Consider the following 13501-nt stretch of genomic DNA (forward strand, 5'->3'; position numbering starts at 1 on the left):
AACGGAAAAGTAGGATGATTCATATCACAAATGTCCTAAATATAAATATACTGCTTTTTATTGCCCTTACAGCTGTGCTATAGCATGATAGAATCTAATGTGAACCAAACTTGACATGTTACTGATCACCACAAATGTCAAGCTCATGATGGTGTCCTGGAAATGTCTGTCCCCAAAGTCAAAAGCATTCATCCATTGGGAGGGGGACGATATCTAACAGTTGATGAGATATCTCAGTGGCGGACTGACCTAACGGCTGTCGTCTCCATAGTCATGCCGCTAGCCAGCAGCAAGCATGGCTAATATTCACACAATACAGATCAAAGAAACCAGAAATCGGCTTCACTTAATGCCTTCAGGGGGAAATCCTTCAATTCATGTAACACCTCTTTTGTGTGGGATCAATACATTGAGACATCAGCACATTAACGCTTTGATGGGCCTAAAAATAGAACGCAGTCTTGGGAAAGGAGTTGAACCAGGAAGGAAATGATGGGATAAAAAAAGCAATCCATACCGCCCCTATAGTATACGCATCCATACACACTCATATTAAATAAAAGTGTATGAATCTCCACTGAGGATCTGCACACATTATCCCACATGAGATGATGGCAAACACTGATCTAGAAAGCCTCGTTACACACCTGCCTAAGCACAAATACTTTCCCAGCTACAATCCGCAAGGGGGTGTGTGCAAGCGAGGCGGTGAAGTGTGCCACCCGTGCAACTGTATACGCTTTCGTAGCTGGCAATGCTAGTCCTGCTGTGTGAGTCACCATCAAATATAACCTAATTTCATTTAATTACGGCATGCCTTCTTATATGCCAGAAATGTACTTTATACAAGGAACGAGTGGGAGGATGGAGAATAAAAATTTCTAATGTGTGTCTTTGTGCGTGCGTGTGCAGAAGGCTCTTCAACGCACACAGCTTTAGGCAAAGCGTGCGTGGTGTGTGTGTGTGTCGCCATATTACATTTGAATCAGGTAGAAGGAGCGAGCGTGCAGCAGCCACTGGGGGAGGAAGAAGGCGCGTGGGCGAGTGCGTGAGATTGGAAAGGAGGGGTAGAGACAGGAGATTTCGCTCCTCCGTCAAAAGGGTGGGTGGGAATTTAGCTCAAATCAGAAATGAAGCGAGAGAAAGAGGAGGGGGGGGTCGGATGACTCACTGATGGAGAAAGTTTAGAGAGAGAACCGAGAAAAGACAGAGAAGACAATGGATATGTGTGTCTCTCGGTTAGAGCAGTTCACCTCTCCTGTGCTTTTTTTTTTTCAAACCTATTTTTTTCTCGTCTCCCACCTGCCTGCGCTGAGGTGAAAAACATCTTCTTCTGAGCGAATGTCTTTTCGAGGGGCTACCTCGGGTTAAATAATTCCCCTCCCTCCACTGTGCAGGCACAAAAAACGATGCCCCCTTCTTGTGTGAAGAACCCCAGCATCAACTGCTGTGTGTGGCAGCTTTGATCAGTTACGGCTTTGAAAGATGAGGGACAAACAAAATAACCTTCAACCCCCCCCCCCCCTCTCCCCACAGACACACACACACACTACCCCCTCCCTACGCAAATTAATTGAATTCTCATCTCGTCGTGGAAATAAAAAATAAATATATTTGCATCCAAATTGCGGGACGTTTTAATAGGCCTCATCAAAGAATCAAAATGGATCCAAAAAAAGGTGCTCAACAACAACACACAGGGGGGCCCTGACAGGAGAAAGGGGAGACTGAATAAACAATCGGAGGTCCATGGAAAATCCTGCCAGACATTTAAAGGGGTGGAGAAAGACAGCTTGGTGGTGGTGAAGACACAGAGACAACAGGGCCAAGTATTTCCACTATATGGAATCATTCATGAGATGAAGGAATCAAAAACCTCCTCATTGCAATCAGCGTTGAATATTTATGCACACAGAATCCCCATGTGCTCCTGTGACATGAATGTCTTATGGGATATTAGGACACAATCATGGGGAACTATACAGCAATACACAGGCTGTGACACATCTGTCAGCTGCCCGAGTTTACAGCTAATACCATTGAATAGTACTGTGGGGGTGTGTAGAGTGTTTTTACCTCAGCTTACTCACTTTCCAATGTCCCTCACTCTGTATCTGTGATGGCATGCAGTTAAGTAGTGTAGTAGTGAGGCTCTTTGAAGCATATTTAGACAAAAGCTTATCACAGAGAGAAACCTAATTGGGTCCCCTAAGCCATCACACATGTGAACTGTCAAAATGGGCCATGTCGGCCCTGAAGATAGCCTGTGTGTGTGTATGAACTAGTGATAGGTTATCAAATGTGTGGCTTTAGCATCTTCACATCTGACATACAGCAAACAGGAGGTAACTCTCAGCCAATAATACTGATCCTAACGATATAAGAAATGAGGGAATATTGAGCAGGCGATGTCCTTAGCCTTTGTAAATAAATGTTTTTTTTTGTGGGAACTGAATTCTTCCACGCCAAGCGCAACTATGTAATGAGTAAACTGAGGCTGACCCCTGCTGGTGGGAAGTGGTAAGTGCATGTGCCTCCAGCAGTAACAGCAAGGGGTTGGAAGAGAACAAGGGTTTGCCTCAGGAAAAACTTACTGTTACCCAACATTTCCCTCAACAGTGTTTACTTAGAATTAAAAAAAAAAATCAGTAACACAGAGATATGAAGAGCTTGTTCCAGAGCCTCCCTACACGTGTATTACACTTAGATTAAAGGTAACATATTATGCACTTTGCTGTCAATTTTATATGGTCCAAGTAGTCCCTAATACTTATTTTTTTAGATGTTTGCTGAAAAACCCGTTCGGATCATTTATTGTAGCAAGCCTCTATACCCTGATTGTCCTGGATGAGCTGTATTTCTGCGATCTGGCTGGCCCCTCCCACCTCTCTGCCGGGCTTTCTTTATATGGCCATGGAGCTCTCCCACCGTCTCTGCCGTGCTCTCGCGATACTAGAGAGACACTGCGTGAGTCGTGACTGCGAACACAGTGTTGTTACCCAGAGGCTCCGGGCTAAGAGAACAGTTTGACATGACCTGACATGATTAAAACCAGTGAAAACAGTAGCTTCAAACAGTAGCTTGATTTCTACAGGAATATCTTCCCATCCTTTGTCATGTTAAAAACGAGTAATTTTCAGACTGCTGTGGGGAGTATAAACGGCGTGTTATGAGCAAAACTTGGTGCTAAATCAGAAGCTACATGGGCGCTAACGCTAAAAATAAGACTCAGACGATAAAATAAACTAAAAGTACCACACAAATCAGTGAAAAAAATATATTTAAAATTGACTTCCACACTATTAAGTTACAATCCTTTGTCCTATTAAAAACGAGTCATTTTCAAACTGCTGTGGGGAGTAGCTATAAACAGCGTGTTATGAGCAAAACTTGGTGCTACATCAGAAGCTACATGGGCGCTAACGCTAAAAATAAGACTCAGACGATAAAATAAACTAAAAGTACCGCACAAATCAGTTCCACTTCCACACTATTAAGTTACAATCCTTTGTCCTGTTAAAAACGAGGCATTTCCAGACTGGTTTGGGTAATAGAATTATGTTTTTATGAGCAAAAGCTGAATGCTTGTCCCAAAGCTAAATAGCTATACACCAGTCAGGCAAAAATACCAATAAAAACATTCCTTTCAGTTTCACTGTTTGCAAAAACCCACAAGTAGCTTCCTATCCGTTGTGTTATTAAAAACGAGGCATTAATAGACTGCTGTGGATAAGATAAATTAGTGGAGTAAGAGCAAAAGCATTCTGTGTTGGTGTATGTAACATTCAGGCTGTAGGCTACTATGGGCATTCTTGTCGCTTAGGGGGAAAGCAACATGGCTGTCGCTCAGAAAATTTTCCAGGGGAAAATCTCGTGGAATCTCATGGGATCTCGGCCACGGGATCTCGGGCCGTGGACCAATAAGAAATGGGGGGGTGGGGTTATCATAGACTTTTTTTTTTTTTTTTTTTTTTTTATCATAGACTACTGCACGGTGGAAATTTCTGGTTACTAATGTGGGGGGGGAAGCATCGGAAGCATGGACATATATAGAAAATATGGGGATGTGGCTGTGCCGGCTGTGACGACATAGCCGGCGAGAATTCTGAACGGAGTAAATTGGGGGGGAGGGGTGGGGGTTTCAGAAAGGGGGAGAGTGAGAAAAGGAGAGATTGTTATTTTTTTTGATATTTTGGCAGTCTCTAGGCACACCGTGGCCCCATGGATATGTTAGAACACATTTAAAAAGTGCATTTAGCATAATATGAGACCTTTAAGGGTTGCAACTAACTATTGTTTTAATTTATTGATTTGACCAGCTAATATTTCTTGGATACATTGACTAATTGTTTAGATGATGAATTGTCAGGAAATCCAAAAATTGGAGAAGCGGAAACAAGAAAGTAATTTGAAAAATGACCGAAAATATTTGATAGTTTAGTCTGTACTTACTTATACAGGTGAAACTCGAAAAAATTTGAATATCGTGCAAAAGTTCATTTATTTCAGTAATTCAACTTTAAAGGTGAAAATAATATCTTATATTGACTCATTACATGCAAAGTGAGATATGTGAAGCCTTTATTTGTTATAATTGTGATTATTATGGTTTACAGTTTATAAAAACCCCAATTTCAAAATCTCAGAAAATTTGAATATTACATAAAATCAATAAAAAAATAATTAAATACATAAATGTCGGCCCTCTAGAAAGTAGAATCATGCATACGTACTAAGTACTTTGTTTGGGCCCCTTTTGCACGAATTCTTGCCTCAATGCGGCATGGCATGGAATGGATGCTATCAGCCTGTGGCACTGCTGAGGTGTTATGGAAGCCCATGTTGCTTTGATAGTGGCCTTCAGCTCGTCTGTATTGTTGGGTCTGGTGTGTATCATCTTCCTCTTGACAATAGTCCATAGTTTCTCTATGGAGTTCAGGTCAGGAGAGTTGTCTGGCCATTCATGCACAGTAATACCATGGTCAGTCAACCAGTTACCAGTGGTTTATGGTACTGTGGTGGGCAGGTGCCAAGTCTAGCTGGAAATGGAAATTGTCATCTCCATAAAGCTTGTCAACAGACATAAGCATGAAGTGCTCTAAAATCTTCTGGTAGATGGCTGTGGTGACATTGGACTTGATAACACAGTGGACTAACAGCAGCAGATGACATGATACCTCAAATCATCACTGATCCAAATTAAATGTTGCGTTTCATTTGGAAATCAAGGTCCCACAGTCTAGAGGAAGAGTGGAGGGGCACAAAATCCAAGGGGCTTGAAGCACTGTCAAGTTTCAACAGTCAGTGTCAGTGATGATCTGAGGCACCATGTCATCTGATGGTGTTGGTCCACTGTGTTATCAAGTCCAAAGTCACCACAGCTGTCAACCAGGAGATTTTAGAGCGCTTCATGCTCCTGTCTGTTGACAAGCTTTATGGAGATGCTGAATTACTTTTTCCAGCAAGACCTGACACCTGTCCACAGTGCCAAAACCACCAGTAACTGGTTGACTGACCATGGTATTACTGTGTTAATTGGCCAGACAACTCTCCTGACCTGAACCCAATAGAGAAACTATGGAGTATTGTCAAGAGGCAGATGAGACACACCAGACCCAACAATACAGACGAGCTGAAGGCCTCTATCAAAGCAACATGGGCTTCCATAACACCTCAGCAGTGCCACAGGCTGATAGCATCCATGCCACCCCGCATTTAGGCAATCATTTGTGCAAAAGGGGCCCAAACCAAGTACTTAGTACATATGCATGATTAGACTTTCAAGAGGGCCTACATTTCTGTATTTAAAATATTTTTTTTATTGATTTGATGTAATATTCTAATTTTCTGATATTTTGAATTTGGGCTAATATAAACTGTAAGCCATAATAATCACAATTATAACAAATAAAGGCTTGACATATCTCACTTTGAATGTAATGAGTCTATCTATATAATATATTAGTTTCACCATTTAGGTTGAATTACTGAAATAAATTAACTTTTGCACGATATTCTAATTTTTCGAGTTTCACGTGTGTGAAATCTTATACAATCTAAGGAACACAGAGGGATTAACAGAAATAACAACATAAAAGAGATCGAAAATAGTTGGGGGTCTTTTGGAGTAATTTGAATGAAAATATAAAAATAAAAAATTGTCTGTTTGCCAAGGTTGGGAATTGGGATTTATTTGAAGGTTTTTATGCAAATTAGCTGTTGTTTGACCCGTTTACTGATAGGAATTACTTTCAACCACCAAAGTTTGATTTCCATAGATTTCCATTTATCATAATCTCACATGTAAGTCTTATTGACTAAGGTTAAACCTGTATGACATTTAGCTCCTTTGCTGATTGATTAGCTTTTCATTTTGTATTGATGGCATTAGGGATACAGTTAGCAGGTGGACAAGTGGGATCAGGTTTTTAATAAGAGGTTTCCCCTTGAGAGCAAACTGTCACCACAGCCAAGAGTCCGACATCTGTGAAAGGAGCCAGATCAAATGTTCAGCTTTAGCAAATATGTAGAGTAACGCAACAGAACAGAAAACCATCCTATGCCTTTAGTTGGTTAAGCTTCTCTAAGAAGCTAAATTGTGAGTTTCTATGCCATAAAAAAAATAACATTTATTTTCTGGTGAATTTCGGTCAATCATTTGTTGGGGAATACAACTTGCTAGACAGCTAGACAGTTGTTTTTAATAGAGTATATACTTGGTACATAACTTGTCTTACGGCTTAACTGTAAATATGTCAATCAATTGGTGAGTCTATAAAATGTCATTAAACTGAATGAAAAAGCCAAATCACAAGTTTTCCATGGCCAACATTGTGAAAACCATTGTTTCATAGAACAGAACAAAACCAGACGATATTCCACTTTAATAAATAATTTAAAGAAGAGAAGTGCAACAAATCCTAACATTTGGAATGTGTCCTTGTTAAACGACTTAAGTTACTCTTTTATGAAAATTGTGGGTTCGAAAAACTGTGAAGTGCTTGTGATAAAAGCGCTACACAAATGCTGTCCATTTGCCTTCTCACACAAACCACACACTAAATGCCAATCTACAACTACAGGTGAAATGTAATAGCCGGATTTCTGATATTTCCCCTGCTTATTACTCAGACAGCATCAAACCTTCCAGTCATGTCCAAACGGTGCCTGCCTGAGCCAATATCATTTGTCAATCAAGCCCCCCTCATCGGTACACTCCCGCTGCGGTGAGCCAGATGCTGCTGTCAACTCCTGGAGGATGATGAATGATGCGAGTCACTGCTAAAGTGGCTGGAAAACACACGAGAGCTTCAGAGCGGTGAGTACCAGATTGAGTATCATAATGATATACACGCACGCAGTCAAACACCCCGGTCTCACTCACCCACACAGAGAGAGAGCAGAGTATTAAATAGAGCAGCAGCGCTCCCCAGAGTGGCAGTGGTCATGGCACATAAAAGAGGATTATTATTCATCTCAAATCAAACAGGACAATATAGCTATATCGCCTGTATATAAAGCCTGACCTGTGTGGGTCATACTTCATTTTGTTTTTCCTGAGAGCTGAAAAGGCCCCGCAGCAAAGTAAATAAACTCAAAGCATAATATCATCTAATAAAAACGCCATGTGTTTTGGGTTGAACGGACACACAAAAGAGCAGGTGTTTGCAGTACACACAGGGGATGTAATTCATTGGTAATGAAGCTGTAGGCTGAGGTGGATCACACACACTAAGCAGTGTTGCCAGATATCTCGAAAGAAACAAGCAACCATGCCTATACAAAAAAACAAGCCAAAGAGAAACTACCTTTTCTTCGACAGTTGCAAATAGCCTATACATCCACGTTATACAAATCATATAATATACAGTACTTCATTACTTCCATTTCTACAATAATAATAAAGGAATTATTTTCATCCACGTCATCAAAAACGTAAAATGTTTACTTCTGAAATATTCTTTAATATAAATACTTCATCCTCCAATATCATGTTCATTTTAGGAAGGGAGAAATACTTAACCTCCTTTGCTTGGGTTGGAATTTGGAGAAAAAAAATCTTTTTAAAGTAGGCTAACCTAGTAAAATAACAAGAAACTTCACCTTTTTTTAATGCACGGACACCATGCACAAATAACCGCAACCCGCGACCAATATTTGTAAACGACTCAACAAGAAAAAAAGCCAAAAGTCGCTTATAAAAAGCGGACGTGGCAACGCTGACACTAACTCGCTCCTAATGTATTTCTGTGGATGCTGCCTCATATCACATAAGCCGACATACAGCAGGTGTAATAGGATTTACAGCAACTCTTGGGGCCACGATTCCAGTAGAACAAAGGGGAATATTTCAGGCCTGTAAACTAGGGTGTTTGGTGTCCGCGTATCCAGTCTGGCCACATCACCTGATACCAGTCCCAAAGCCAAGGGGGAGACATGCATTCCATGAAAAAAAAAAAAAAAAACATCTTTCTCCTCTCTGCCGCCATTTTGGCTCTAATTACACTTGGAGACTAAGGGTGTATTCACACATGCTGTGTTTAGTTCGGTTGAAACGAACTCAGGTGCACTTCCACCTTCGGTGCGCATATTTCAGACAGGTGTGAATACAGCAATCGCACTCGGGGGCGGACCAAACAAACGCTCCGAGACCCAGCTGAAGAGGTAGTCTCGATGCGCTTCAAAACGCACTCTGCTGCAGTTCGTTTGTGGTGTGAATTTGGCCGGACTCGATCCGACCCAATTGCAGGAAGCACTGCGCCTTTTCTTTCTTTTCTTTTTTAATAAATCGCCATCAGCTTCACATTATGGGAAAGTGTTGTTGTCGCCATTGTTAGGAAGATTAGTTGTGGTTTGACCGGGAGCCCCGAGCGATCCGCACGCAATGATGCGTGCGGATCAGCGATCAGATGGAGAGGAGCGTCTCCCGTAGCCTACAGTGCCAACAGGTTCACGCTGCGCTTTGCATGAAGTGTGTGTTTTTATTGTTCTTCCCAACGGGACCGTCAATACTGTCCCCGTGTCAGTTTGGTGCTGAACTGCGCCGAACTGACACCCAGCTGATACACAGCTTAATCAGCTGTGTTTCAGTTTGAGCCTATTCTTCACGCGAGTCGCGCGTCCAGCAGCAAAAATACAGTAAAGATTATGTTTCACATCGTAGGCTAGAAGCCACATAACGTGGCATTGTCATAGGGCTACATATTATAAACATATGAAACAACAATAATTAGATTTTTTTCTTCTTTATTTATAGGCTAGATGTAGGCATTTTTATTATTTTTAACTCCATATTATATCAATGATAAATTCGCAGTTTTTACTTCGTTCTTCCTGCTTCTCTCCACCCCAGAATGTCTGTCCAATGAATGAATGACCTTAGATCACGTGTGGTTTTGCTTCGTAATGCTGGTTCACTTGCAAAAGGGGCAATATGAAAGTGGACCACACCAAACAAAAAAATCCAAATTCTATTTGGTCTGGACCAAAGCAAGTGAACTAACGGACTTTCCATGTGTGAATACACCCTAAATGACTGCTTATCTTATCTGAGCTAGATCTGCGTCATCATCGGGTGGTTTTGTGCAACAACAGGCCTTGCAACAGCATTGTAACCTTGTCTACTAGGCATTACACGAATATGAGACACTATTTTTCTTAGACAATGAAGTAATACTTTTTTTTATCCACCAAAGCCTGTATTATTTTCAGTTTATTGTGACAACACCAAGCCCAAGCCTTTTCACAAAAATCAATATTGTGTATGTGAGCCTTTCAAAAGAGACAGCATGTGTCTACCGTATACTCAGTCATGACAATAGAACTTAAAGGTGGAGTGAGTTATTCTGTAGAACGCTTGTATTCAAAATCACTTATGTCAAAATCAGTGAATATCTCCTCGTGATCAGCTACCTGTACGTACTGTGTGTGAGCTGAAAATCTAATGTTAATAGTTACACAGCCTAGGATCTGTTAACTGGTAAATAAAGGGGGGCCACCATGGCTAGCAAAATGCATGTTTACAGAGCCTAGTCTCCTATTAGCACTGGATTTTTTTTCAGCGCATTTGTCAACAATATAAGACCAAAATTGATTTTGACAAAAGTGTTGCCCAGAATCGCTGACTCCACCTTTTAAATGAACAATAGATTGAAAGATATGTTTCACAATTCCCTAAACTTCATCTTTCACAATTCTTATAGACGAAAGCACTTCCTTTTACTCAAATATTTTGCTGTGTTTGTTCGACCCAGCAGTGTATACCACAATGGAAACTCCAGGGTTAAAGGTTAAGGCCAAACTAGGGTGTAGGCCAAGTCTTTAAGAGGGGAGAAATGAAACGTCCGGCAGAATCGACCTGGCTGATATCAACCAGGCGCTGCAAATAAATAGAGTTGGTCACCTTCCAAATTGTACCCAGCCACATTAATGGAAGGTCATCACAAAGTCGAAGCAAAGCCAGCAAACTCGCAGTGAATTGAGGTGTTAGTAAGTAAGTGGCAATGCATTATATATGGAGCCAATCCGCGGCTATGCTCTGCCTGCTCTTGACAAATTGAATTGTTACAAGTCGATAATGACAAATGCATCCCTTAACTGAGCATGACTGATTGCATTTCCAACCGCCGGCCATGCCAAAATGCTAAAACACAATAACGGCAGCAGACCCCATATTGCACACTATTTCTGCTAGGATTGATGTGAAGCGTGTGTCCTAAAGTGATATAAATGGGTGCATTCATTCAGTCTTTGAGCACGACTGCGTGGGAAATCCAGAAGCTGTGATGTAACCAATGAAATTTACATTAAAAAAAGTTGAAACAGTAATAAAATGTAACGAGGACAAAGCTCTGTTACTCTGTATGACACATTGTATGACATTATGTAATAAGCCAAGTTCTAATCTAAAACTATTTTGTCTTGGTCTTCCTTCAATCATTGCTACTGTATTGCTTTCTGTGCTAACAGCTTCTGAGTTTGATTGGATATAGCTTCTTTAAATAATTTGCATATTTCAAGAGTTGCAGAACATAGCTACTTGAAATAAAACTAAAAAAGTCGAAAGAATGGCAGCAACACGTGTTCTCAGCAAACCTGTTAAAGCATCACACTGTCAGAGCATAGGCTACTGTGTAATGAAACTACAGGGCAGGCAGCTATCTACTATCAACTACTTGAACACACCATTAGCTGTGGTGATATTTAGTACTTCTATTACGATCAAATAAGTTGATATTAAAAGGATATTATGCAGCCCAGAAGCACCAATTACATCAACGAAGGTTTACCTTGCTGGGGATCCTCAGGTTCTCCACTGGACTCAGGTCTGCCATGCTTTCCTGGGGGCTTTTCAGACCCTGTCAAAATAAAACTCACTGTTAGACTTCTCGAGCTGTCACATAACTTGCTATCCATGAGCACGCTACTGCTAAACAGCGAAAAAAAGTGGAACCGACGGGCAGATTTATGAAAGCGATACGCTCTGTTGTGTCCACTGGTGAAGCAATAAGTGAAACATTACTGCAGTGAAAACTGAGAACTTCCTTAACCGCCCACTTGCCACTGCTGTTATTGTTGGTGTCTAATGCTAAAAACCTTACAACTAGGGCGTTGGAATAACTGCCAACACGCGTGTACATTCTAATATGTGAGGTAAATAGTTTGTAGCAGTGATAAAGTCTAAAAGCTGCTGTCACTCGGGCTAAACGTGCCATTCGGTGAGCAACAAGATGAGCTGTCATATTAGCCATTTAGCTTAGCTAGCCGTCATGCTAGCTACCTGCATCTGTCAGTGACACACGCGTTTTTTCCTGAGCGCGCGCTATGCTCACCTGCCGGGCCATGAGAGACTTGATCTTTTGCATCGTAATTCCAACTCGTTTCAGAGGATACTAATGAATGAACTCAGCTACAGCTTTTGTTTTGTTGTGTTGTCAACGAAGCGCCCCCATCACTACGAGAGGGAAGCCATAGTTGACCATCACGTGACTGGCACTGCAAGGAGCGGAGAAATCCCAAAGCGTCATGGGAAATGCAGTTTTTATTTAAAAAGCGTGCTTGTGACCAAAGCTAATACAACTGCTTGCATCTCACAAGTGTAAAAGCTGAATATGTTTGTATTAAATAAAAATTATATTTTGATATTAGTTGTTCTAACTTAAAAAAAATATATATGATTAACATTGGAGTAAAGTAGTCTACAAACACTGTGTACTGCTGTCTTACACCACTGGATGGTAGTCATTTTACATGACGGAACATAATAGAACACATATAAGACAGCACTGGTTAATTTGCTTCCTTGAAAATTCCACTTCTCTGCTATATTTGAGAACAAATAACTTCAAATTCTGTTCCAGGAGAGGGGAATGCAAATATATCAAACCCTATAGTAGGCGTATGTTATCTTGTATAAAATAATATAAAACTGATGGGGGGCATTGTTCCACATAACAAGTATTTTTACTTTTGATGCTAAGTAAAACATTTTAATGCAAACCTTTTACTTTCAAATAGCCTAATTATTTTACATTGTGGCAAAGCTACTTATGTCTAGTTTAGGGCGCTTGTTCCAATTATGTCTTTAGTTTCTATATATGTATGGCAGCCTATATGTCATTTTGTTGTTTACATACTGTAATCAAAATGCTTATAATTTGGTCTCAAACTGGTAAGGGTTAATTTATTTTCTGAGAATTTGTTTGTGTGTGGTGCTGCATTATTTAACAAGCCACTTCCACCGTTTCCTATTGCTGGAGTGTTCATGTCATCATGTCATGCCATCCGTGACTAAGTGCCATGTAGCTCTGTCTCTGCCAAGTGATCAGACCTGGCTCTGCATTGTGAACTGCTCAAAATAATTGCGAAAAACAGTGCACGCTGACCCATTCAGCCCGCTTGGTAATTGCTCCTTTGGGTGTTATTTGGAGCAGCGCTTGGTTAAAAGCAGGCAGCATGCAGCAGACAGCAGGCACTGTGAGCTCTAGTTCCTGGTTAATGGTGCCTCAGGCTATTTCCATGCAGTCAAATGAAGGTGAGGTCGATCTCCTTAGGTGAATTTACACCACTGTTGTTTGTTAGGCAGTCATCCACAGTGCGGAGCCTCCCACAAAGCATACACTGAGACAGAACAGATGGCAACCCCTACCAGGAGATGCCACCACAAAGACACAGCACACTCAGTTGGTCAGTTCATAAGCTATAATTAGGGAAAGATTCAATAAACTGCTTATTATTATTAAGCATGGGAGCATCATGATAAGCTGCACTTAGTGACTGAGGTTCAGATCTTATTTCCCTTTATTAACCTTAACCAGTGAACAAGATAAAACATAATAATGTAATACATTTTTCTAATATATAGTGGCAATATTGTAAAAAAAAAACATACATACTAAAAAAATCACCTATGTGCTATATTATTTTAAATGTTTTAATTTCAAATGTTGAAGCACTCAGGACAGGAGAGACACAATGCAGACAATCACATTGTTTTGATAAG

At 40.7% G+C, this 13501-nt stretch overlaps 1 protein-coding gene across 1 annotated transcript in view; it reads right to left on the reverse strand.

The window, feature by feature from the left end:
- The window catches only part of vps50 (VPS50 subunit of EARP/GARPII complex), a 127423-nt gene extending 115456 nt beyond the window's left edge, over window positions 1-11967 (reverse strand). Inside the window, exons 1-2 of the mRNA XM_080045172.1 lie at window positions 11832-11967; window positions 11289-11357 (exon numbers count right to left, since the gene is read on the reverse strand). Coding sequence (XP_079901298.1) covers window positions 11289-11357; window positions 11832-11864 — 102 coding nt within the window. The 5' untranslated portion in view covers window positions 11865-11967. The remainder of the gene's footprint in view (window positions 1-11288; window positions 11358-11831) is intronic.
- Window positions 11968-13501: the final 1534 nt, after the last annotated feature.

The sequence above is a fragment of the Ammodytes marinus genome, assembly GCF_949987685.1.
Source record: "Ammodytes marinus genome assembly, chromosome: 17".
NCBI classification, from domain to species: domain Eukaryota; kingdom Metazoa; phylum Chordata; class Actinopteri; order Uranoscopiformes; family Ammodytidae; genus Ammodytes; species Ammodytes marinus.